This window comes from Mercenaria mercenaria, chromosome 4, assembly GCF_021730395.1.
Source record: "Mercenaria mercenaria strain notata chromosome 4, MADL_Memer_1, whole genome shotgun sequence".
Classification (NCBI taxonomy): Eukaryota; Metazoa; Mollusca; class Bivalvia; order Venerida; family Veneridae; genus Mercenaria; species Mercenaria mercenaria.
In genome coordinates this window covers 5,873,666-5,900,764 of record NC_069364.1, presented here as the reverse complement: position 1 = coordinate 5,900,764, position 27,099 = coordinate 5,873,666, and the positions used below count along the sequence as shown (strand labels likewise).

At 34.8% G+C, this 27,099-nt stretch overlaps 2 protein-coding genes across 5 annotated transcripts in view; one reads left to right on the top strand and one right to left on the bottom strand.

Moving 5' to 3' along the window:
• Window positions 1-27,012, bottom strand: LOC123552632 (uncharacterized). Of its 2 annotated transcripts, none has more exons than XM_053540264.1 (16): window positions 26,904-27,012; window positions 21,684-21,833; window positions 20,437-20,483; window positions 17,663-17,854; window positions 16,620-16,810; window positions 12,945-13,136; window positions 11,918-12,133; window positions 10,995-11,146; window positions 9,786-9,995; window positions 9,421-9,505; window positions 8,877-8,983; window positions 8,283-8,404; window positions 7,076-7,486; window positions 6,400-6,526; window positions 5,207-5,441; window positions 1-4,118 (listed from the first exon to the last, which is right to left on the bottom strand). In XM_053540264.1, the coding sequence occupies exons 2-16, from the start codon at window positions 21,773-21,775 to the stop codon at window positions 4,017-4,019; spliced, it is 2,481 nt and encodes an 826-aa protein (XP_053396239.1). In that variant the 5' UTR covers window positions 21,776-21,833; window positions 26,904-27,012; the 3' UTR covers window positions 1-4,016. The 2 variants fall into 2 exon arrangements, with proteins under 2 accessions (XP_053396239.1, XP_053396238.1); XM_053540263.1 differs by lacking the exon at window positions 26,904-27,012 and adding an exon at window positions 26,663-26,819.
• Window positions 26,964-27,099, top strand: part of LOC123550897 (uncharacterized) — a 49,175-nt gene continuing 49,039 nt past the window's right edge. Inside the window, exon 1 of one of the 3 annotated variants that reach the window (XM_053540258.1) lies at window positions 26,964-27,055. The gene's annotated coding sequence lies outside the window, so the exon portion shown is untranslated. Of the gene's footprint in view, window positions 27,089-27,099 lie in introns of all 3 variants that reach the window. The other 2 variants (XM_045339372.2, XM_053540259.1) reach the window with 2 other exon arrangements.

Genomic DNA, 27,099 nt, shown 5'->3' with positions numbered 1-27,099 from the left:
TTTTAACCACAAAACTTTATTTGAAGGTTTTCAAAATATTAACATACTTACATATTAACATTAAATATCATTTCCATGAAAACTCTTAATAGATATACATGTAATCCACAATTTACAAATAAAAAAATATTTACAAGGTGCAACATAGGTTATCATCCGAAATCAACAACAATTATTTCATTGTATAAAAATATAAAAAACTTAAATAAATATAATAATTGTATAACAAGGAACTGCATTTTCAAAATGCAAAATCCTGCTCTCGAGTGTATGACCAAAGATGTTTTTTTTTTTTTGAGGTTTTAAGTTTAAAGGTGAAAACTATATGAAGATCAAAGTCATCTATACATTGGTCAGTTTGTAGGTCTTGCCACAAGGTTTGTTGAGTGCGAGTATAAACTAAATGGGGCAATTTATGTTGGCTGCAGGACCAAAAATGTATTTTATCAAAGTTTGAAGATGAAGGTCATATGAGGGTCAGGGTCATCTATATATAGGACACGCCGAATCTGATTACACGCTTCATTTAAGGTAATATTATGTCACTAAACACGATCTATAATATTTAACACTTCTACAGATACGACTATTAATTATGACCAAAAAAGACCGCAGCATCAATAATGTCATAGCGTACATCTGAGTTACCATAATCGCATTCATCTTTTGATAAAGTTTTATCTTTGCCCTCCATGTATCATGTTATATAAATGTATTGTCTTTGTATATGTACAAACTGAGAGTTATATGAAATAAACTTTTTTTTTTTTGAAGTGTATGACCAAAGATGTTTTTTTTTGAGGTTTTAAGTTTAAAGGTTAAAACTATATGAAGATCAAAGTCATCTATACATTGGTCAGTTTGTAGGTCTTGCCACAAGGTTTGTTTAGTGCGAGTATAAACTAAATGGGGCAATTTATGTTGGCTGCAGGATCAAAAATGTATTTTATCAAAGTTTTAAGTTTGAAGACGGTCATATGAGGGTCAGGGTCATCTATATATAGGTCAGTTTGTAGGTCTTGCTGAAAGAATTGTTGAGTGTGAGTATGAACTAAATCGGGTCATTAATGTGGGTTGCAGGCAAACTGGTTTGAATGGATGGACAAACAGACGAATAGTTTTATTTTGTTATATGCCCGGGGTATAAAAATTGAACAATGGATGCAGGTACACCAGAAAAGTATTGTGTTAATTTTATTGTGCTTCTTTTCAAAGCCTTAAAAGAGCTGTTTGTTCTCTGTATGTAATTCCTTTTTAGTCTAAAGGTTACTGTGACTTTGACCTTTGGCATACTGACTAACAAAACAAAAGGGTTATATACTGTCCATGGGCAGCCATTGAATGAACTGAAAAGGCCAAAGATCTAGCTTCTTTTTGGTCAGCAGTTCTACCCAGGTGCCTGCCTGTACTTTAAATAATGCCAAGAGGGGCACCCGGAGATTTTCCTGCCTCCCACCACATGAGCTGAATAGTTACCATATCTTTAAGTTAACTCTTGCACTCTCATTTCATTCTGTATTGATTTTCTCTGAGCTTTCTAATACATACATACATACATATGTAGCATAACGGGTTACACAGTATTTTTGTATGATTATTTATATAAAAGGCTTATAATGGAATACAGCTTATAAAAATCCATTGTTATCAAACATCTATGAACATTCCACTGGATACCATTTTCCAATTGCCAGTGCATAAAAAATCTTTTTAAAGATAGCAGAAAATATATAACAGATGATCACATTAATCCAGTGGTATAGAAACAGAAAACAAGTAGTCCAATAATTACTGCCATACATGGCTTTCCTTAGAAAGTTAATAAAAACACAACTGGAATATAAAGCACATTTGTTGAATTCTTATCCACCCACTGAATATGTACCGGTATTTGTCAGCTGCGTAAGGTATTGCTTTGGAGAAGATATTTTCTCAAAAGACTTTACGGACAGACATTGTGCAACTGTGCAATGTTTATGAAAGTGGTTTTATTTGCATATAGTATTTGCTATAACTAGCATTATGGAAGATAAAAGTTTGGGTTAACTGAATGATAAAGCATGCTCAATTGCTTCGGCTAGAGTCCATGAGTTCTGCACCTCACCTTGATGATGAAGTATTCAACCAAAGTTCCATAAATATTCTTCAAGTAGTTAAGGATGTAAAAAAGACCAGCCATGAAATCTAAGTCTCCAACATTGGCCTTCAGCTGTGACCCTGACTTTGGGTTGGTGCAAACTGGAAACCCATGCTCTGCAATCTTCACTGAGGAGATGAGCATTCCACTGAAGATAATTATGTAGAAGATCACAGACTGGACACAAATCACACTGACAGACATACAGACATCTCTGATGCTGGATAAAATTCATGAAATTCAAATAATGATAAAAAATAGGCAACCATTTCACAGCAGTCTAACAACAACAGCAAACAAAACTAAATGTACTGGACTCCTTCAAGAATGTGTGACATGGCAACAAAATGATCACAAAAGCTGTAACAAAACATAATAATGTGTTCATACAATAAAATGATACCTTTAACAAAACAAATTGCTAATTTTTTCAGCAAGCAGTTTTATGGATTTGTGATAGTTTACTTACATAACAAAACACTAAAGACAATAATGTATTCCACAGAACTTTCCTTATTTACAAAGCTAAAGCTAACATATTAATCCACAGTCTCAACAAAACACAATAATATTTACATACAAAGAAACTGAAATATTGTTTAAAGCACCACATTATTAAAGAAATTTAGGATGGCTTTATAGTTACTTTTATATAGATGCCCACTATGAATAATGCATTATGGTAAATGAGCAAGACAATTAATTTATTAATTAATTAAGTTAAAATTAACTGATGGGAAAACCCAAATCTAGATAGGAATGTTTGTTTTCATGGTAAATATGGAGTATTGAAAATAATAAAGGTGTTCATAAGAGAATATACGGTAACTAGGTAAGGTGACTTCTATATTGAAATACCTTTAAAATTATAATAAAAGGTATCATCTATGTTGAAACTCCTAAACAGAATTAACCTTTAGCCTGCTGGCGGCATGTGATGCTGCCTTTGCGAACAGTGCAGACCAAGATCAGCCTGCACATCCGTGCAGTCTGATCATGGTCTGCACTGTTCGCTATTCAGTCAGTAAATTTTCAGTGAACACCCCTTTGAATAATAAATGGTATTGCCCAAATTGAATGATGGACCAGTCCATTTTAGAAATTTAGCAGGCTAAGGGTTAATATTACAGAAAATAACGTCTATATCAACATTCCTCAACATAGTAGGGTAATAGATAGCTTGTAGCATATTTTACCTACTACGAGTGTGATTTTAATTAATGTCTGTGTTGAAATGAATATAATAGAAAATAACATCTATATCAAAATTACTTACTGCATATAATAGAAGGTTACTTCTATATTTGTTTAGGAATTTTGATTTAGAACTTACTGAAATACTCTTGTATTTACTTTTTATTTACAGTTATTAACAAATGTAAGTACTTCAAATTTTCTGATTCTTTTTTTATTTTTCTAACCCAAAATTTTCTCTAATTTGCAAGAATATAGAAGTCAAACATAGCAGCGTTTTAAAAATCTTGGTTTTTAATAACAAATGATATAAAATCAGCTGTGCTTTTAAAATGTTTGACCCCTTGGCCTTTATTATAAATATAAATTCTTTATACAGCTGTTGAATTTCCCAACATTAATAAACACCCACTCGATTTCTTAACCTTATGACATTAACTTCCCAACCCAAACACAAAAGAGCAAACATTTACACTGTAAATTACCACATCAATTTGGACTTCTGCTTTAACCAGAGATCTCTCGCAGTGAAATTTGGAATAATATACATTGTGTATTGTTGTAATATAATCTGTGAGAAATTGACAAAGTTAACAAAAATCTAAATGTCAATAGGGAACTTAGAACTGATAATCAGCCACATAATGTCAAAGTATAATGTCCGTGTCTTTTGTTAACTATCTCTCTATTTTGGGGTCTCCTCATCAGAATCTTCAAAGAACGCCCTGGCATTTTTCCCTTTGAAAACAAGTGCTGCCCCAGCATCCTCCGTTGTCTCGGAGCGTTTCTGTAAACATGATTTAAAGTAAGAAATAAGTTATAATCTATCATGAAAAACATTATCAGACTTTACATACAAACACTTCACCAATGATAAACTACTAAACTGTAACTATCACTATATTTCATAATCGGGTATTTAATGCAAGGTGATTTTTAAGAGCAAATCATTCTTGTTAAAGACTAATAGCAAGATTGCAGACAAAGAAGGATTTCTGTATAAAACTAGAGCCTTGATAGCCTTGTTTGAAAAGGTTATAATGGTAATAAACAATACTAATTGCAAGAAGGGAAGTAATTTTGTCAAAATTAAAGTCTGAACTTTGGGACCCTGTACATGAACTTCCCCTATGATCCTTTAAACCTGTTTTGGTGTTCAATTATGTTTGTTGGTTTTAGAGATTTGGTTCAGAATTTTAAAATTATGCTGTATTTTTTTATATTAAAGAAGGAATAATTTTGTCAAAATCAAAGGAAAAGTTATGGAAGTCATTGTGTAAACTAACAATATGATTTTAAAGGTTAGTATATGTTCCTGTGAAATGCATGGACAGGTGTAAGAAATATCAATGTCATTTTTATGCCATTTTCAAAGTAAAAAAAGGGAATTAATTTTGTCCAAACAAGTCATAGTTATAGTACCTGATAAACAAACTTCATTTACAACCCTTTCCACCAGTTTTGAATGCAATACTTTCATTTGTTTCAGTGATGTTCAAAGACAACATCAATTTTGTCACATTTTCTAAATAAAAATGCAGAGCTATAGAATTTTGTGTGTAAACTTACATTATGATTTCAAATGCTTGTGTGAACATTTCAATCAAATGCATGAAATTGTTTAAAAATATTGAAAAAAGGCAGATAATTTTGTCAAAACAAAAGTCAGAGTCATGGGACCTGTTTTTTTAACTTGTCTTAAATAGCTTCCCCCCACCCATACCACCCCTCATACAAGGTATGGTAGAGGTATAATTAGAAGATAAGTATATCAAAATCAGCATAATTTAAAGTTGGTTGAGTTGTTATCAAGTTTGTGAAGGCCCCAAAAAATATTTACTTTTTTTTTAATGAATAATACTGCTTTTGAATTACCTTTCTTAACTTTGACAGAAAAGATTTGGATTTTCCTTTACTCCTACTCGCAGAAGAACATTTTGCAAGTGGCACATCATACTCCTCCACCTCATCTTCATCATCACTGTACGTGCGTCCGTGAGTCGACCTTTCTGACTTTTGACGTAAAGCCAAATAATTCTCCATGGATTTAATCTTGCCAAAGGCTTTCTTGTATGCTGGCCTGCTTTCTTTGCTTTTTGCATCATCTTCCCTGAATTTGAATAACATACAAATTTAAACAGAAGCCAAATTCTAAGTTACTATATATCCTAGCATGAAGCTGACATGAAGGTCAAGCAACTGAAGAAGAAATGTCTCTGGTCAATGGTGGCCAAACAAGGATTAAATGTTTGACCTGTTGGCAGAAACCTACAGAATCTAAGAAAAGCTGCATTCTGGGTGTTGTCATGGTAACCATCACTAACATTTATGCCACTGGCATATCAATGGTTTACCAGCACTGCTTATATGGCAGGACATGTTTCCCCAGCAAGAATGACAGTTAACAACAATAAATTAACATTTAATGATGGAAACAAAAGCCACTGGGCACCTGACTGAATCAAGTTACTTTTTTCGAATTTTTATTTCACAGACCATTGTGAGCCTCATTCAGTATATTTCTTTGACTAGAGAAATGATATTAATAAATTTCATACAGAGGAAGAAATAATGAGTGTGGCAATGTAAATGATGGCTCATTCTGTTTACAAAATAAATACCAGATTGAAAGCTAGAAAAAAATCTGACATTAGAAGTACACCTGAGTACACCTTCACTACAGGTATTCTTGGAGACCTTGTTAATAAACATCATGATCTTCCCATCACAAAATATAATTGAGCCGTGCCATGGGAAAACCAACATAGTGGTTTGCGACCAGCATGGATCCAGACCAGCCTGCGCATCCGCACAGTCTGGTCAGGATCCATGCTGTTCGCTTTTAAAGCCTACTGCAATTAGAGAAACCATTAGCGAACAGCATGGATCCTGACCAGACTGCGCGGATGCGCAGGCTGGTCTGGATCCATGCTGGTCGCAAACCCACTATGTTGATATTCTCATGGCACGGCTCATATATTTTATTGGACTTTCACAGAATTTGAAAATGTGTCGATATGGAGCTATGAGTTTATGTATCCTACTATCCGGAAACCTGATAAGTATACCTTGTGTGTCTCCAAGCTACTCTCTGGTTCATGAGTGCCCTCTCTCTGGACATTGTGTACATGCCGTCTTGGGCCATTTTTGCTGCGGTCATTGCTGTATGCCTAGCTAATACATCCACTTTAGCATCTGTAATGGTAAAATGTGAATAATTACATCTCTAAAATTCACAACCACTGATTGGCTACAATTGTGTACATAGATCTACTTCACATAAGTGTATATAGATATATACATATATAGATATAGAGAAACAAGCATTTTATCTGTTGCTGCCCGTGGAAAGGATGCACTATAATGTGATGCAAGAGAGTCTGTTATTTGAACAGCCGCTGTGTGAGCACTAACACTCATAAGTTTAAGAACCCTAGTCATTTTGAGGAGTTATGACTTGGAACAGGCAGGAAGAAGTATCAGCTACCTTTAAAAGACAGGTATTTTGAAGAACGACATTTTATGAGTATTCCTTAATTGGTTAGTTGGGTTTTACGGCGAACCGACACAAAATGGTCATATATCGCTCCTTAATTGTTTAAAAATCAATAAGTTAGTACATGTACTTCTTCCTTCTTCTAGTTTTCCTCCCAGTGGTAAGGCCAGTAGAGGACACAAGTGCTCCACGGAACACCCATCAGGTAATTCATAAACACTGTAAATAAAATGTATGCAATAACTTACTTCTCTCAGCCTTCCTACGATCTCTTGTGATAGGTTTGGTTTGTGTGATGACCCTTAATGCTTTCGCTCCTTCTGTATCTGTATAAACAATCTGTAGTTGAAACGGTAATTCTTTACGGCCCTCATCTGCCTGTGGCCCTGTAGATGTCCCAGCTGTACTAAAAGGATCTGCTCCTTCAGTCATAGATTCACCAGAAGAAGTTGCAGTTTCTGTTTTCTGACCTTTTCCATCAGCACCTTGTTTTTCTTCATCATGTATAACCTGTCTGTTATCTTCCATCTCAATGTCAGTATTTTCTGTAGTTTTATTACCCTCCTGTGAACCACTAGCATCAACCTCCATTTTCTCCTCTTGTTTCGCTCCTTCACTTTTTGCCTCCTCCTTGTCTCCTGTTCTACTTTCAGTTTCGGCTGTAATAAAAAATCTTATACGGTGGGGCCTCTGGCAAAATGACTAAGACTGCTTACTGCGTCAGTGTAATGTTAAATCCAATAAAAAAATATGCATTTAACTTGTAAGTACTGTTATAATCAAAAAGCATTTATTTTTTACATTGATATTCATTTTTTTTTCTAATACTAGAGCAAACAAACTTTCATCTTCTCTAAATTTTTAATAAAGTGTAAAGACAGCATCTGGTAGAATATAACTTTTTCAGAAAAAGCACAAACTAGATGTGGATCCATAGCAAACTTATGCCGCCAATCCCTGTCACTGTATGCATATTTTTTCTTAATCAAGGGCCATAACTCTGGTCTGGCTATGTGAAATCCCAATTAAAACAACAGGCACAACTTCACATACTGAATATCTAAAGGCCCTCCCCAAAGTTTTGGGGTGGAAAATGGGGTGCACAACAAATCGTTAGAAACTCTTGCAATAGATTTATCAGTAGCAAGCATGGGTAAGAAGTAGACTGGAAATGTATTTTGAAACTATTTTCACAAGCAATTATGGTACCATACAACTATTTAAATTGCCATTTTCAGAAATCAATGGAAGTTTTATAAAAACTGTTCAACAAAATGTATATATAGTATGTCTGGTCTCATTTACCTGTGCTGTATTTACTGACAAACGAAAATTAACTGCTAGGTCTTAAATATGACTTATGCACAAATCAAGCGGCTGTTTACATTCTAAAAAGGAGAGATCCTGTGAAAAGCCTCAAGTCTTAATGTAAATTAAAATTTAAATTGTACAAACGTTTATCAGCGTCCTTTGTCTTCGTGCGTACACCATACTCAAAGGATATCTCTGTGTCTGCTGTTACATTACCAATGGTTTTAACAACCTTAGACTCTTCTGACTCCTCATAGAAGAAAAACCTACAATAAACACACTGTAAGGTTAACTGTGATCAAAGACTACAATAAACATATGAGCCGTGCCATGAGAAAACCAACATAGTGGGTTTGCGACCAGCATGGATCCAGACCAGCCTGCGCATCCGCGCAGTCTGGTCAGGATCCATGCTGTTCGCTTTCAAAACCTATAGCAATTAGAGAAACCGTTAGCGAACAGCATGGATCCTGACCAGACTGCGCAGATGCGCAGGCTGGTCTGGATCCATGCTGGTCGCAAAGCCACTATGTTGGTTTTCCCATGGCACGGCTCATATGTTCTTCCATTCAAAACTTTGAAAAACTAGGACAGCTATATAGTGAAAACTTTCATATAGAGGCCACCTATAGCTGATGGTATTTTTAAATATGTCGAGAGACATAGAGACCCCTTGCTCGTAATGATACAGCTTTGGCAATAATATTTATCCAAGAAAATAACAAGATTAATACTTACAACTCTTTATGCAGAATGAATGTGGCAACAACATTTGTAGCAATGATTTTGTTTGCAAGGATAGTGCTAAACTCTTGGGTAAGCTTCAGTGGATCAACTATGTTCACCTAGATAAAAATAAAGACACATTGACTAAATGATATTTTTTATTGTCTAAAATTTGCACAAATAAATTATCAGGCCAAGACCTCTTCCAAGATATAAAATAGTACATACTTCTAGAGCGGGGCTATTACTGAAGATGTGAATCATTTCATGGTGCAATACTTGGGCCAAAGTAAGAAATTATACAAGCAATTGTCAAAGTCGTGAAATCTATAACTTCAAGAACAAATTATGATGCTCCACAACTACATTATCATTTATAAGAAAATACATTTTTTGTAACTGAAACTTGCAGATTATGTAAATGCTGAAGGGTTTTCAATATAATTCATTTAAAATGTTAATCTTTAAATAAAATGTTCCAACAACAATTTAACAGTACAAACAGTTCTACTTTTGTCAAAGGAAATGTTTTAAAAATTAAAGAAAGTTACAATACCTGCCCTCCTGTTTTGTCTGCCATTTTTCCAATCTCCACAAGTTTACAGTCAGTGCCCTTGATAGTTATCACAGATATAGAAACTCTGAAATAAAACATAAAATTTCTACAGACTGGTCAACAAACTTTCACTTTTATTTCTGTTTGTGAGTCAGGTAGTTTTGATTTCTTACCAGTGAAAGGGCCATAACTGCAGTAAAAATATTCACAGAAAATAATCCTTCCTTAAAGGTCATCTGCACATCAAGCTTGTTCATCTGTGAAATTAAGCTAATAAAAATCCTCTAGAATGGAATGTTTTAATGTTTTAAAAGCAAAATGCTTAAATTTCCTCCCATTTTCTGGTGAAATAATAGAAGAGTTACCCATTCTCCGAAGCATTATCAGCAATTTCCTCATAAAATTTGATAGCATCTTCCAGTTCCTGGTCATTCTTGTGATTATCCAGTTTGCCCATCCCTACATTAGCCAGTCCATCTGTACACAGTATCACCTTAGACCCTCGAACCTTGGAGGCCATAGTTGCTGAGACCAGCAGGGCAGGTCCTAGAGCTGTAGGACCACACTCCTCCAAACTACAATAACAATAAGAAGTCAAGTGTTAATAACAGTTATAGATACTGTACATAAGGTAAAATATCACATTACTTTTCTACTCATCTAATTCAAAGATAATATTCTGTGGAGCACAAATGCAGAGGCAAAGATGTATTTCATATTCTAGTATGACAAGTCATGTTTATTTTAAATAATACACCTGAATGGCAACACCACAGAGAAAGTGCTACCATACTTTGAATTAGTTTGATTTAATGGGCATGAAATTTTGCAGTTTTAGTTAAAACAGGTATTTCATAGGGAGATGACTTTGTATATAAAATGAATGGGAGTTGTTTGTTTGTATTAAATTTCATGGACTGAATCAACCTCAAAATCTGTGAATATTATTCCCCTAGGAATATTGATGATTTCACAGTATCTGATCTACTGTTTTGAATGTATGACATATTAGAATCAAAAAGATATACAGTCAAACTTCGTTAACTCAAACTTGCCGGGACTGTCAAAATTTGTTTATTTGTAGTTCAGGCCATCGAGTACCATAATTTACATTATACAGGGAATTTGCTGGGACATGGCAATAAGTAAGAGGGAAGGATGGTGTCTGAATTATCCCAGTTTGAGCAGACAAAGTTTTGACTGTAATACTCCAAGTACAAATGTAGCCTATTTGATGTATCAAAATTAGTTAAAACATGTTTCTCCTACATATATTATTCTTGAATATGAAATGTAGGGAAGAAATGAAATCACATTTTGTATAGCATTGACAGACCTACAAATTGATGTTTTACACATATGCCAGACACTAAAATTATTCCATCAATTTTTCTGTTGACAATGGGCTTTCTCTGAATACCTTAATTGTACTAAACAAAGAACTTTGTTTATTCCACCAAATTTAGTATTATGAACTGATACAACAATGAAATCTATGAAAATTAGTCTCCTGCAATAATTAATGATTTCACAGTTGTTAACTATGACAGACCTCATATAAAACACAGACTTACTCAAACAGTTTTTGACCCAATTGCTGTCGTGTGTTTTTAATGGCTTCTGGGAAGGGCTGCTCCTTTGCCAGTGTCTTCAGCGTATCTTGGTTACCAAGTTTATCTCCAGCAATAGCAACAGGATCAACCTTACCATCTCCTATCACTGTCACCTGTATATCAGATAACCATAAAGTATTTAAGCAATAGTTTGCAGTTTTGTACAAAAGAATGTTTTTATTTTTGTAACTACAAAGCAGAATTTTAAGCAGTGTTAAGCTTTTTTTCCTCTTGATTAAAAATGGATGCCAAGATTTAAATGCAGATTTCAAAGCACTGAAGCTTTTTTTGCTTATAATCCTCTTTCCATTGGCAGAGTGAAATGTTCTTTGTATTAAACAGGTATGTCTCCTTAGAAATAGATCATGCTAGTACTTAATCTAGGAACACTGGGTAGGTTAGCTGAAAGCTGTTACAGAACTAAAATGTATCTGAAAACGACATCAACCTGTGCCAACACATTACATATGTCTGTTGCGGTTTAGCGTCGTAATCAACAAGTCATATAAATGATGGTGTTTACTTGTAGCAGTGAGCAATGCCCAACTCTACAGTACTGCCTCACTGGTATATCAGGCCGTAGACACTTGGCATGATTCCCCACCCATTCAAATTATACTGATACTGGGCTGACCAGTCCTAGAGCTATCGTAATGCAGAGCACCAAGTGAAGAAGCTACTAGTACCATTTTTATGTCATAGAATGACATGGCTATGGAGTGAACCCTTGATCTCCTGCATTCAAAGAGGGTGCTCTACAACTAGGTTACCACGGTGTTAATCATTTCATTACATACGTACCTCATTTCAAAAAAGCATGCACATGTACCTAATTACATACAAGCATAAATATGAGCCTCATTACAAACAACATGTATATGTACCTCATTACTAAATGTGACAAGGGCAACCCGTCTGTTTGGATACTCTCTGGCCATCTCCTGTAGCTGGTGATCAATAGCTGCTTGTACTGACTGAAGTCTCGATATGTAGGTGACATTCCTGCGCTGACGTGGTAGGTACTGGTCGGCACGTTCCCGATTTAAGGCCTGAGCACGTCGTAAACCTGAAGCACCTCTGAGCTCAATATGACCTGGCACCTGTTGGCAAATCAAGGGAACATTCTACTGAGAATTTCTAGTTCTCTGCATGAATTCTAAGCCAATCGAGATAAACAGAACAATGCTCTGGAATGTCCAGACTGTGTTCAGATTGTTCTAAATAAAATCTGGCACAGATGGAACAATCACATGATAAATGAATATGAAACAAAATCATGTCTTGGCATCTACCCACTACAGATACTCTCAATAGAGCAAGAAATCGGAGTAGAACAATGTTTTAATTTTGTCCCATTGAAAATCAAAAATTAAAACACTTTTCTAGACAATAAATGGAAAATAAATGGGTCAATTAATGAATTCCCATAATTATTTTAATGTTTCAGAGGGTAAAAGACATTTTTCAAGAAGAAAATTTTCATAACAGTTACTATAACATTGAAAAGGTGTTTCTGTCAAAGTTATGAATGACTTTTCAAAATAGGCATTACAAATATCAACTTTTATAAAACAGACTAAATTATTTGCTGGATTCCTAAACTGTAAGTAAACCACAAAGAAGATGAAACAGTTAAAATGTAACGTTTACTCGACATAATCTGTGCTTCTCATCTGTACAAAACATAAACAAATCTTTTGATTTATCTAGAAGAAAATATGTTTTCACCATATATATATGTTAACCCTTAGCCTGCTTGCGGCAAGTGATTCTGCCTTTGCGACCAGTGCAGACCAAGATCAGCCTGCACATCAGTTAATAGTAACATGTAACTCAATTACTTATGATGAAAATATACTATTTAATAACAAGTTACCAATCCATTTATCTAACAAGACAGATTACACTCACCTCTGTGGTTACACACATACTTCCAGACACATCCACACAGAAAATAACAAGTGACTCATCTAGGCCCGTAGGTCCACTAGCAGTTGTAGAGAGTGCTGGTTCCAACATGAATGTGACATCTGGTTCCCGAGGTATTTCCTCTTCTTCAATATCAACAACATTTCTTGTCTCACAGTATTCACATGTCCACACCTTACCAAAAAATCCAACAGAAATTTTAATTTTTTTAACACATGTACAATGACATTAAAATGAAATAAGGAATCTGTAAAACCGAATGATGCTCCACGATGCATGTGCTTGTCACAATATGGGGAAAAACGTTTTAGAAACCTCAAGTAATGCTCCAGACAAGCCTTATTTTGTATAATAAAGGGAGATAATTAAAAAATTAGGTAAGGTAGAGTTAAGATTCTCTGACATTGCACTTTGTCTCAATAACCTCTATGATTATGTGAAGTTTCAATCAAATGCCATTAATACTTTTCAAGTCAACTCCGAACAAAAGTGTGATGGACGGACAGACGAATGGAAGGATGGACAAATGTCAATGGCCTCTATGCTTATGTGAAGTTTCAATCGAATGCCATTAATACTTTTCAAGTTATAGGCCGAACAAAAGTGTGATGGATGGAAGGACGAACAAATGTCAATGACCTCTATCATTTTGTGAAGTTTCAATGAAATGCCATTAATACTATTCAAGTTATGCTCTGAACAAGCCTTATTTTGTATAATAAAGGGAGATAATTAAAAAACTAGGCAAGGCAGAGTTTTGATTCTTAATGGCCTCTATGATTATGTGAAGTTTCAATCAAATACCGTTAATACCTTTCAAGTTATACTCTGCACAAAATTGTGACGGATGGACAAAGTGGCAACTATATGCTCGCCCTTCCGGGAGTATAACTAAAAGAATATTTGATATATAAACAAAAGCTGTCCGTATGACAGCCAGTGCTCGACTATTCGAATTGTTGCATAAACTGACCAAATACATGTCAGAGTTATGTGACTTGACAAAGTGAGGTTGGTAATTGATCTAGAAAAAGAAACAAGAGGACCATGATGGTCCTGAATCGCTCACCTCTTCCCACATGACCCAGTTTTGAGTATGACGTCGTTTTTTCTATTATTTGACATAGTGACCTAATTTTTGAGCTTATGTGACCCAGTTTTGAATTTGACCTAGATATTATCAAGATAAAAATTCTGACCAATTTTCAAGAAGATCCATTGAAAAATATGGTCTCTAGAGAGGTCACAAGGTTTTTCTACTATTTGACCTATTGGCCTAGTTTTTGAAGGTACGTGACCCTGTTTTGAATTTTACCTAGATATCATCAAGGTGAACATTCTCACTAATTTTCATGAAGATCTCATGAAAAATATGGCCTCTAGAGAGGTCTCAAGGTTTTTCTATTTTTATACCTTCTGGCCTAGTTTTTGACCGCACGTGACCCTGTTTCGAAACTGACCTAGATATCATCAAGGTGAACATTCAGATCAATTTTCATGAAGATCCATTGAAAAATACGGCCTCTAGAGAGGTCAAAAGATTTTAATAATTTTAGACCTACTGACCTAGTTTTTGACCGCAGTTGACCCAGTTTCGAACCTGACCTAGATATCATCAAGATGAGCATTCAGACCAACTTTCATACAGATCCCATGAAAAGTATGGCCTCTAGAGAGGTCAAAAGGTTTTTTTATTATTTGACCTACTGACCTAGTTTTTTAAGGCACGTGACCCAGTTTCAAACTTGAACTAGATATCATCAAGATGAACACTCTGACCAATTTTTATGGAGATCCATTCACAAGTATGGCCTCTAGAGAGGTCACAAGGTTTTTCTATTTTTAGACCTACTGACCTAGTTTTTGACCGCACATGACCCTGTTCCGAACTTGACCTAGATATTATCAAGATGAACATTCAGACCAACTTTCATACAGATCCCATGAAAAATATGGCCTTTAGAGAGATCACAAGGTTTTTCTATTATCTGACCTACTGACCTAGTTTTTGATGGCACGTGACCCAGTTTCGAACTTGACCTAGATATCATCATGATGAATGGCCTCTAGAGAGGTCACAAGGTTTTTCTATTTTTAGACCTACTGACCTAGTTTTTGATGGCATGTGACCCAGTTTCGAACTTGACCTAGATATCATCAAGGTGAACATTCTGACCAATTTTCATGAAGATCTTGTGAAATATATGGCCTCTAGAGAGGTCACAAGGTTTTTCTATTTTTAGACCTACTGACCTAGTTTTTGAAGGCACGTGATCCAGTTTCGAACTTGACCTAGATATCATCAAGATAAACATTCTGACCAACTTTCATAAAGATCCCATGAAAAATGTGACCTCTAGAGTGGTCACAAGCAAAAGTTTACGGATGCACGCACGCACGGACGGACGACTGACGACGGACACCGCGCGATCACAAAAGCTCACCTTGTCACTTTGTGACAGGTGAGCTTAAAATAAGTTTCAAATCTATATGCCTTTAAGTAATAGCTGTAATAGCTAAATGTAATTGCATGCAAAACTTTAACCAGGAATTTTCTAAGTCCAAAGGAGGGGGAGGGCATAATTTGGCCAAAATTCAGGTCAGAGTTATGGGACTTGACTCAGTGAGGTTGGTTATTGACATAGAAAAAGAAAAAATAAGTTTTAAAGCAATTTGCTTTTAAATGATGGCCATATGTACTTGCATGCAAAACTTTAACCAGGATTTTCTAAGTCCAAAAGGGGGCATAATTTGACCAAATTGCATGTCAGAGTAATGGGACTTGATGCGGTCACCTAGTTTCATAACCCCGAAGGCACACGTGAAGTTTCATTTCAATACCTGCATTAGTTTTGGTGATAGTATCTTGCATGCAAAACTTTAACCAGAATTTTCTAAGTCCAAAAGGGGGCATAATTTGACCAATTTGCATGTCAGAGTAATGTGACTTGATGCTATCACCTAGTTTCACAACCCCGAAGACACATGTGAAGTTTCAATTCAATATCTGCATTAGACAGATACTTGCATGTAAAATTTAACCAGAAGTCCAAAAGGAGGCATAATTTGGGCAAAATACATGTCAGAGCTATGGGAATTAAGTTTCATATGCTATATGTTAAAATGATAGCCATATGGACTTACATGCAAAACTTTAATCAAGGTGTGACGCTGACGCCAACACTGACGCCAGGGTGAGTCGACTAGCTCGAAGAATAGTTAAGCTAAAAATAATACCGGTATATGTTTATCTGTCAAGTTTCCATGTAGTTTATTTATAATATAATGCCTTAAATGGCTCCAATTACAAATGTACATCTCTACCTGTGATCTGAGTGGGAAATTTGTCACTGTTATTTGTAGGGAACAAGTAAATTTTTTATTGATTGGCTAAGGTTAACTGTACACAAATATAACTGAAATATTCTTTAAATAATGTTAAATGCTAAAAAAAAACTACTGGTAACAACATATGAATAGCTGACACTAGTCAAACCAAATTAAGTCTTCAAAACAAGTCAGTTCCAAACCCTTTCCTAAATGTATAATCCCTCTCATCCGTGGAAGGAGTGAATGTGGTATATGGAGATATGACATGATGGGGGACTGGAAAAGACAGCGACAGAAAGAAAAATTGAAAAGATAAATTATGCCCACCTTTTCATCTGCCAGAATATCTAGCTTGCTGATCTTTGATAAAATGGCACCACAACTTGAACAATTCTGAGGATCTCCAGCGTGCATGTTACTTGGTGCTATCAGTTTGTCAAACTTCACTGTCACAATATTTGTGTCCCCTTGTCTTACACGCCTATGGCTCTGAGGTATGGGGCCTGCAGTTTCGCGAGCTGAAAGTGAGAATGCTAAAAGAGTAAAAATCTAATGACATATTTTCTGTTAATTAATCTAAAGATACATCCTGTGTCTGGTGAATACAGCACTTCCTTTTCATTCAAAATGTGTTTTAAGTATCTGGTCATGTATGAACACTGGTTGTCCTTAAACAATGACTGATGTTTTTGTTTGTATATTTATTTCATTTTCATCAGCAAAAAGCACTTAAGAAATGAAATGCAACCACTTAGCTTTCCAAATTAATGCTGAATACTAAAATTAAAAGCAGAAACTGATTCACAAAATATCATGTGACATGTCTAGTGCTTTATGGGCAGCTGCAGTCTTTGAATGTGGCTTGTCCTGGACTTTCCTTCTTGATTTTTTGTTATTTTCTTTGTTAACATAGGGAGTCTGTGGTGCAGTGGTTTGCAGATTGGACTACAACGCCAGCAGTCTGATTCCGGTTTGATTCCCGGTTGAAACTGATACCCCGACTTGTGTTCAGTGCTAGGTGATTTATTTAAACTGGTACTGTTTCCAGCAGTATCGGCCTAGACTGGATGCCGGGGAGGTAAATATGATGCCTGCTGTGGGCTTGGCTGGAAATAAGGTGTTCCATCCTTTCCAAGTGGGAACTTTCATCGACAACCCACATTAAACAAGAAACTTTACCTTTACCTTTTAACATTATACAGCATGTAAACATTCATATTTCCATAGTTTTGTAACACTATCTGACTAGACCATATTATCAAATCATTGTAATCATATGAACAATTGCAGTCCTAGACAAAATGATGATGTCATGAAAGAAATTTTACAGGACTGTCGAAAAATATACAGTATGTAATCGTCAGACAAACCTGTATCCTTCATTCTCCAGTGAGACTTTGGCTTGCTTTTAGGAACCATCTGTATTGGTAGCCTGGGTGGTGGTGGGGCTGCAGGTGCCGAGTCTACATGTATCCGCGCCCCAAATAGGTTTGCACCACTCATAGAACTAACAGCTTGGGCTGGTGGTGGAGGTGGGACTGTTCCAGAAAACAACACAGCCCCTGAAAGTGAATAAACAGAATGCAACACTCATTCAACTTGTAGAACGACTAAGGACAATTTTGATCTCAGTTGCTAAATGCAAATTTCATTGAAAAACATAGTAAGAAGTAATCCCTATAAAGAAGGTTTAGAATATATGAGGTAATTATTTTTTTCATCTATAACTGAAACTTACTATACCAGCATTTTATTTCATTAAGAAACTTTGTTTCATGGTGGTTAATGTGATTTTTGTCAATGAATTTTATTTGAGACTTTTTTCCTATTTTTTCTTCCTTAAGTAAATCTGTAACAGAATATATATGACAAGTAAATAAAGTGTTGCTTAAATAAAACTGACCACTGGCTTTTACACCTAACATTTTTTGTAGATATATATATAAACTATATTGATAGAAATTTAATGTTTAAAATATTCAAAGTTTTATACTACTTCTGTCAAAATCAGGTCCTGATAATTAAAGTCCCAAGAGTTCTTATAAGTTATATGCCTGTAACAATTCTAACAACACATTAAGATACCAAGCATCAAATTTATTAAATTGTTAAAAAAACATGTAAACAGGTGACAATTTGGCAGAACCACAAATTTTCGGACTTATTTCTAGATGGTGTCCTAGGTAGAAAGTTAATTGAAGCAGTAAGGTATGTCTTTCTTTACCTATGAGTCACCAAAATTAGCCCAGTCATACCCATTATGGCCCATACCATAAGTTATACTTAACCCTGCTAAATTTCTACTAGATGCCCACGGGCAACATATCGAGCCCGCCAGCTGTCAAACGGACTAGGAGTTGCACATGACACCCTGTCTCATTGAGGCAAACATTTATGCCAAACAAGAGGGCCATGATGGCCCTGTGTCACTCACCTGAGTACTATTGCTCAAAATGATATGATCGTTTCAAACCAATCTCATTAGAAGCTGCTAAGGTGTATTCATTTAGATAAATAATAAAGGAGGTAATCTGTCATAAATTCAGTCAATATGTATCTTCACTGATTGTCCAAGTTCATCTGTTGACATAAATGAAATTTCAGATCAGTATTTTAATTAGTAATGGAGATATACCAATTCTAATTTGAAATAAAGGGAGGTAATTTGACATAAAATCAGTCCATAGTTATCTACCCTGATTGTCTCAGTCCAACTAATGACAATAATGAAATTTCAAATAAGTTCTATAAGTACTTACTGATATAAATCCATTTTGATTACAATCAGGGGAGGTAACAAGATATAAAATAACTCTGGAACCTATGATTGGATCTGACAGGTTCGTCATGGAATCCAAGATTTATTGTTGTTGAAGATATTCTGGAAGTTTGTATCAAATCAAACCATAAATGAAGTCTCTATATGGCTGCAAAAGCCAAAATAGCTAATTCTGGTCCTTTCAGGGGCCATAACTCTAAAACCCATAAAGGAATCTGGCCATTTCAAGAAAGGAACCGAGATCTTATGGTGATACAAGTTGTGTGCAAGTTTGGTTAAAATAAAATTATAAATGAAGCTGCTGTTGTGCAGACATGGTCAAAAAAGCTAATTTTGGCCCTTTCAGGGGCCATAACTCTGTAACCCATTATGGGATCTGGCCAGTTCAAGAAAGGGACCAAGATCTTATGGTGACACAAGTTTTGTGCAAGTTTGATTAAATTCAAATCATAAATGAAGCTGCTATTGTGCAGACAAGGTCAAAATAGCTAATTTTGGCCCTTTCAGGGGCCATAACTCTGGAACCCATAATGGGATCTGGCCAGTTCAATAAAGGAACCGAGATGTTATGGTGATAAAGGTTGTGTGCAAGTTTGGTTAAAATAAAATCATAAATGAAACCACTATGATCTATCGTGCAGACAAGAAATTGTTGATGGACGGACGGACGCACAGACGACGGACGAAGCGTGATCACAAAAGCTCACCTTGTCACTATGTGACAGGTGAGCTAATAAAAAATGATTGCAAAAAGTTAAAATATAAGTAATTTACAGTAACAACAAAGGGAAGTAAATCTTTAAAAAAATCTTAGTCCACACAAAAATCCTTACCAGCAGAGATAGGTCAAAATACACCTCAAAATTGGATTTAACATGCATATTGTACTACAGAAAAGTTGTCCTGATTTTTCCCTATGACCAGTAATAAAAAAGTTACAATATAAGCTATTTATAGTAACAACAAAGGGAAGTAATTCCAGCTTCTTGCACCTGACACTCTGTCTCATGATGGTGAACAATTGTGCCAAGTTACATCAAAATCCCTCCATGCAGGAAAAAGAAATGCTCCGGACAAAGTCATTCTTGTATCTGACCTTTGACCTCTAAGTGTGCCCTTGACCTTAGACCTAGGGTCCTGGTTCTTGCGCAAGACACTCCGTCACATGGTTGTGAACATTTGTACCAAGTTACATCAAAATCCCTCCATGCATGAAGAAGAAATGCTCAGGACAAAATCATTATTGAATTTAACCTTTGACCTCCAAGTGTGACTTTGACCTTTGAAATAGGAACCTGAGGTTTGCGCATGGTCGCAAAGGCTTATTCACTTGCCACCAGCAGGCTAAATGTTAATTACATGTACCTTCTCTGTCAGCATCTTCTTCATCTGGTGAGTCCGAGTCAGAATCACTGAAATTATGTAAGAAAATATTGTGAAATCAATAATATTTGTGGGGGGCTCATTTTCATGGACTTATTTTCATATATCTTCCCACACCCTTGTGATATAATTCCTTTGCATCTAAACTCCAAACAATGACACATTTTTGCGGACTTCGTGGTTAAGTTTAAACAATCAAATTTTATCCTGAGCCAGTGAAATTCCCAATTATTATCCTGAAAGTTTGAAATCCATCCATTTTGTCTGCAATTTAATGTCAATGGAATTAACTGATTTTACATTATCATTTATAAGAATAAACAAATAGGGAGACAGAACGCTCAACTGTTTCAATGCTGGATAGTGAAAAAGGGCACATCTGGAAAAGCTGGAGCTATCACTGGAATGATTAATAATACAATGACACCAACATGGATGCCAGTTTTAGACAACAACTTGAGTCAAATGTATCTAGCAACAACAGAGATAGAGTGAAAAAGCAGATGAAATTTTAAGTAAAAAGTGGACATAATTCATGAAATATTTGCATCAGAGTTATGAATCTTGTGTCATATGATGTGAATGATGTTGGGGAAGAACTAATTTAAGTTTGAATTATAGTCATTAAGTATATATTAAAAGTGCATCAAAGTAAAGCAGAAATTCATGAAATATTGGTGCAAGAGTTACGGCCCTTGTGTCATATGATGTGGGTGATGATGAAGAATAACCATTTCAAGTCTGAATCAAATCCCTTTGGTAATAACAGAGACATAGTGAAAATGCAGAGTCCGACTGCACACCTCCACATGGGGAGGGACTGGTTAGTCACCGGAATCAGACTTGACAGTCACAGTAATAGAAACATGCTTCATAACTGAGCTTAAATAATTTGTATATAGTCAAGTGCTAACTAATAATTATGTTAGGTTTATGATTCTAGCTGAATTACTTTTTGAATTATACAAGCATTTTCAATTTCGGACCTGCCGGATTGACAACACAAAAACAATATCCCTCTGCCTTCGGTGCAGTATAATAATGTTTGATGGTTTGAATGGTCAGAATAAAAGAAAGATTTGTTTCTGTTATGTAGTTTTGATTTTACCATATTGACACAGCAACATGTCAAAATAAATATAATTCACACAGCAGCAATGACTGTAAGAAATTATTGGCATGGCCAATAGTTGGGATGATATTATTAAACATATAAAATTTGAACTTACCTGACATTCATACCCCCTTCTAACTCTTCATCTGATATGTATTCAAAACTCGGCTGCTCATACAAATAAACATAGTCCGACCCAAAATTCATGTTGATCAGTAATAAACTTTGTCTTTATTTTGGTAAACTTCTTTAAACGTCACTTAACCTGCAACAAATACATAGTATCATTGTATATGAACATACGTTTTTCCCCAAATTAATGCTAAATGATGCATAATTATGAAGAGCAAGACTGAGATTTCATACTTGTACAGGTATTAGTTGCACTGGATTTCATTTTTCATTTTGATCAGAATGTGAAGTTTAAAGTTTAAGAACACTGAATTTTGCCATACACATTTAAAATGTAATTACAGTTGAAACTCGATATCCTGAACTTGCTTATCTACAAATTTGGGCTATCCCGAAGAAACTTTCATGTCCCACCAAAATTTCTTATTTATGTATGTACATCATTTACTGGTAAGTCAAATTCAGTATACATGTACTTTGACTTTAGTTGTACTGAAGTAAATCTGAAGTCCCATCAGTCAAATTCCTATAGATACGTTCATCTCAAATTTGTGCTGAAGTAAAATTTGTTCCCTATAAAATGACATGATTATAATATAAAGTAAATAAAAACTATGAACAAAATGCATTTCAAGTTGCTTATTTCTCTCAAAATGTATACCAGTAACCTGTCCAGGGTTTTTTTCCGGCTGTTTTTATAGCCGTTATTTCAGCTATATTCCCAATGCCAAAAAGTATGTTTTTTTCCCAAAATGACTGCAAAAATTCCCAATCTACATTCTGAAAAAAATTTCATCAAAACTGCACAAATATTGAGCAAATTATGGACAATTTTGTAATGGAAGTATGTTAAAGAGGTTGTATAATGTGAAACAAGTGTATGAGAAAGTACTTAAACACATCCTTACTATATCCTATGGGACTACATATTTCCCAATTTGGAACATTTACACGTCAAAATTCCCAATTTTGGGGGTATAGGCTATGTTCCCAAATTAGCTAGAAAAAACCCTGCTGTCATATTTACATGTAATTATATCTATGAAGCTACAGCAACACATGCAGTGTCGAATTGCGCTTATCTGGAAACGGAGTTTCAACTTCAAGTAAAAAAATCTAACTTTTAAGTAAAGATATTAGTAGTCAGATACTCTTGAAAATGATTTTTTGGGAGAAACTTAAAATTTTTCTACTTAAATTGGCATTATGCGCATCTTACTGCACATAGTGTGTTTTTGGTGAATGTTTTATAAAAGCAATGCTGTGCATTTAAATGTGTTAAATTATCGATAATGCCGCTTAAGTATTTGAAGTTGATGCTTTAGAAATTAAGAAATTGTACTATGAAAATAATAGTTCTTTTCTTCAATCTTCTACACAGTCATCTCCCTTACATATAGGTAGAGATTTCTGAAGTTGAAGGGAAGCAACTCCTGCATGCAGTTTGACTTTTCTTAAAAAGACTGCCCCAGTATTTGGAAGCTTATTATTTCATACTGGTAACAGGAAGAGTTTGGTATATTGGGTTAAAAGCTATAATTTCCTCCACTCTTTTTACACACACATCTATTTCAGCTGGATTTTAACTTGAAAAATGCGCATAATTCCACTTTAATCTAAAAAAAATGTAAGTTTAAACGAAACAAAATCTTGTTCAAAATTTATGTATTAAAAAAAAACATTTCGCAAGAATTTACACATCATGACATGCTATAATACATGTGCAATGATGGTAAATGTCCATTTTGTTATTCTGCTGAAGGCAGAATACATGTCGTACAAAAACGTTTTGTGTACCAATTTATGAGATAAGGGCTGATCCAGAAATCCTGTAAAGAATCACCTAGAATTTTGAAAAATTGGCATTACATGGCTGAAATTGCTTTTACTGTTCTTGCACCCAGTATTCAATGATACAGATAACTGCCAAATCCTGCTGTAAAAAAATCAACTAAACTGTGCATATTCTCATCTAGAGGTTACTGAAAATGACGATGATGTTTAAGTGTCTCTTATTATACCTTTTTACAGTTACTAGTACATGCAATAATATTTCTCACAATTACATATTACTCTCTATGAACTAAAAAATTGTGTAAAACCATCACAGCTGATAATTTAATGCTCACTCAAGTTTTTTTTCATTTAAAAAAAATGAACTGATTAGATAATAAATATATTTTTCTCAGAAAGAAAATGAAAACAATAGAATCACCTACATAATTACAATTAATGAAATACCACATCTCTGAATCAGGGGTAGACACTTACTATTTGTTCCTAGTGAAATAAAGGAACACCAACTTTTAAATAAAGTCTAGCGAGCACTGTAAATGTAGATGATCCTCACAATCTATTAACAAAATTATAATATTTGGTGTTTCAGTTATCTAATATTAAATAATCTTGTTTTCACTTACAAGCATACATTGTAATTTTGTGTCTTTCATGATACTACGATGCATTTTTTGTATTGTAACTTAAACAAGAGCACTGCCATGCGGGTGCGGGTGCTGACGCTCATCTGATTTTTTTGGTATAATAGAAATATTGTCCTACCCATGATTTTCTAAGTCTAAAATAGGCCATCATTCTTGCAAAAAGCAGGATAAAGTTATGTTTCTTGATGTACAGCGTCCGCTTATGATGGTGAAAAACTGTTGCAGTTTAGCAATAGCTTTGTAGTTTATGAAAAGCTGATAACAAATCTCACAGCTGATTTCTAGTCAAAGGGCTAATTATGCAAAAGCGATGAGTTATGTTTGATGTACAGGAAGCTTATGTGGTGACAGGTTGCAGTTCAAAGCATGCTTGATATTAAGAGAAAGTTGCCTAATAAACTTAACAAGAAATCTGATATTTTCTAAGTCCAAAAGGGGCCATAAATCTTGCAAAAAGCAGGATGGAGTTATGTTTCTTGTTGTACAGGGTCAGCTATTGATGGTGAACAAGTGCTGCAAGTTTCAAAACAATACGTTGGATAGTTTAGGAGAAAAGCTGACCTAAACATAAAACTTAACCAAGAAATCAGATTTTTTAAGTCCAAAAGGGGCCATAATTCTTGCAAAAAGCAGAATGGAGTTATGTTCCTTGCTGCATAGGGTCAGCATATTATGGTGAACAACAGTTGCAAGTTTCAAAGCAATATCTTTGATAGTTTAGGAAAAAACCCCGATCTAAACATAAAACTTAACCAAGAAATCTGATATTTTCTAAGTCCAAAAGGGGCCATAATTCTTGCAAAAAGCAGGATGGAGTTATATTTCTTGGTGTACAGGGTCAGCTATTGATGGTGAACAAGTGTTCCAAGTTTCAAAGCAATACCTTTGATAGTTTAGGAGAAAAGCAGACCTAAACTTAAAACTTAACCAGGCAATGCAGACGCCGATCAAGTGATGACAATAACTCATCTTTTTTTCTCTCAAAAAATCAGATGAGCTAAAAATGCTTTACAGAAAATTTCAGCAATTAAACCATCATGTCTTCTTATAAATGCAGGTTTCTTAAATAAAGATTGACAACTTCTGTATTTATTGTGGTCCAGAGGACTGGTCAACTTTCAGGATTTACTGCATGGTCCCCCTGAAAACAGATCACTACCAAATCAAACGTAAGCCTCCGCTGGTCTAGTCACAAGTAGTCCAAATATAAATAGTGCTAATCTTTCTCCCTTTCCTTGCGCCTTTTCTCAAAAGCGTAGTGTTTTCTTTTACTCTATCGCGTTTCAGTATGTATCACTTAGCATTCTATTGAAATTGGCATGTTCCTATCACATGCTATGTAAAAATGGCGGCGTAAGAATCTAATGTTTTGAAATGAGAAACTGAACGAAGCGAAAAGGAGTAAATTTAGCGGGTTGTATTTAACGAACTGTAGTTTTCCTATATAAAAGATAACACCCCCTTTTCTTTTTGTTTTTCTAAAGTAGTGACATAGTTCTTTATGGGAATATAAGTCTCTGAAAATCTGATATGCTAGAAAATGTCAAAAAAACGTTTTAAAGTGAGTGGATTTTATATAAAATAAAGAACAGCTGGATTTAGTGGTGTTCAACCTATAAAGGGCAATACATGGGTTTTTGCCAAACTCCTCGAAAATCAATGAAAAGGCCATTAATCTATTCTAAATGATGTAAAATGGTGACAAATGGCTAAAAACTCTTAAATTTTTTGTACTTTTGGAATTTATACCCAGTTTTCGATAAGATGGTCCTATTTTGGTCGATTTTAGGACATAGTAAGTGCATTTTCTCACATTTTAGCACTGCAAATGTCTAAATATTATTGAAATTAGCATGTTTCTGATTGAAAATACCAATAATCTTAACGATTAAATGGATCTTGAATCAAAATTATATGAACAATGTAATAAAATCTGAGGATTTTGCTTGCACAGGGCTAAATTTCGCATATTTTTAGAACCGGGTGACCTGTAATAAATGCTGATTTCTCCCGATTTTCTCAATATTTTGCAATGAAACAAGGCAGATCATCGTGAAATAGGGTAGCCTTGAGAATGGATGCAATTTTTTTTTCTTATATACTATCCGAAGGTAAGGAGACTGGTCAATGTTAGTGTTGATCCCTGTGAATATCGCAATTCTGGCTATATACATAAAAACAGTGGCAGAGTATTAGGAGGTCCCAACTGTGACTATATTAATATGACATGTCAAAGTTATGAAGTGTAATAATTAGAAGAAGAAGTGTTATACTTCTTCTTCCATTTGTGTACAGGTTCCACTCTGGGACAACGTCTTACAGTGACTAATATTAGTCCTTTGGATTAGTGTATATATATATGTGAAATAGAAAGTGGATGACTTTTTTTCACAATTAACAGATTAAGTACTCATGAAATGTGAATTAGGGAGATGTCAAAACATCAAAAAATGTACAAAATAATTAAAAAAAACCCTGAAAATCCATGTTAAATAGAATAACTGATATAATTACGACTTACCTATGAAATTGCAAACAGCAAACTAAGGAAGTTAGTGAAATAAACTATAAATAACTATTTACTCATGGATTCCAAATAACTAAAAATAGATGTCATCAATTTGTTACAAATAAACATTGTCATGTCTAATTTTACTCAACAGCTATCTAAACTAAGCGATTATAATGGTTTGGCAATAGCCACGTTCCTAAACTATCACAGACAAATTGCTGACAAAAATAATTAAAATGCATTTGTTTACCTATTACATTTCCCTGGCAAAAATCATTATCTCTGCCAATATTTCTTTGAACAAGTCCAAAGTTATCCGAATCTCCCCAAACACGGAAGTAAATTATCCTGACCGGGACAGTATTCTAATTAGAACTGTGCGTTGGGTTAACGGCAGGGAACGTGCGTAAATCTTTTTGATTCAACCCCTACAAAGTAAACTAATA

What these genes read in the sequence shown, in the direction of transcription:
- LOC123552632 (XM_053540264.1), bottom strand. Translation starts at nt 21,775, where the DNA reads ATGAATTTTGGGTCGGACTATGTTTATTTGTATGAGCAGCCGAGTTTT. An exon ending in GAAGGGGGTATGAATGTCAG is followed by an intron (nt 20,484 to 21,683) that starts GTAAGTTCAAAT and finishes ACATAATTTCAG; the next exon opens with TGATTCTGACTCGGACTCAC. An exon ending in TTGGGTCAAAAACTGTTTGA is followed by an intron (nt 9,996 to 10,994) that starts GTAAGTCTGTGT and finishes TTGTTATTGTAG; the next exon opens with TTTGGAGGAGTGTGGTCCTA.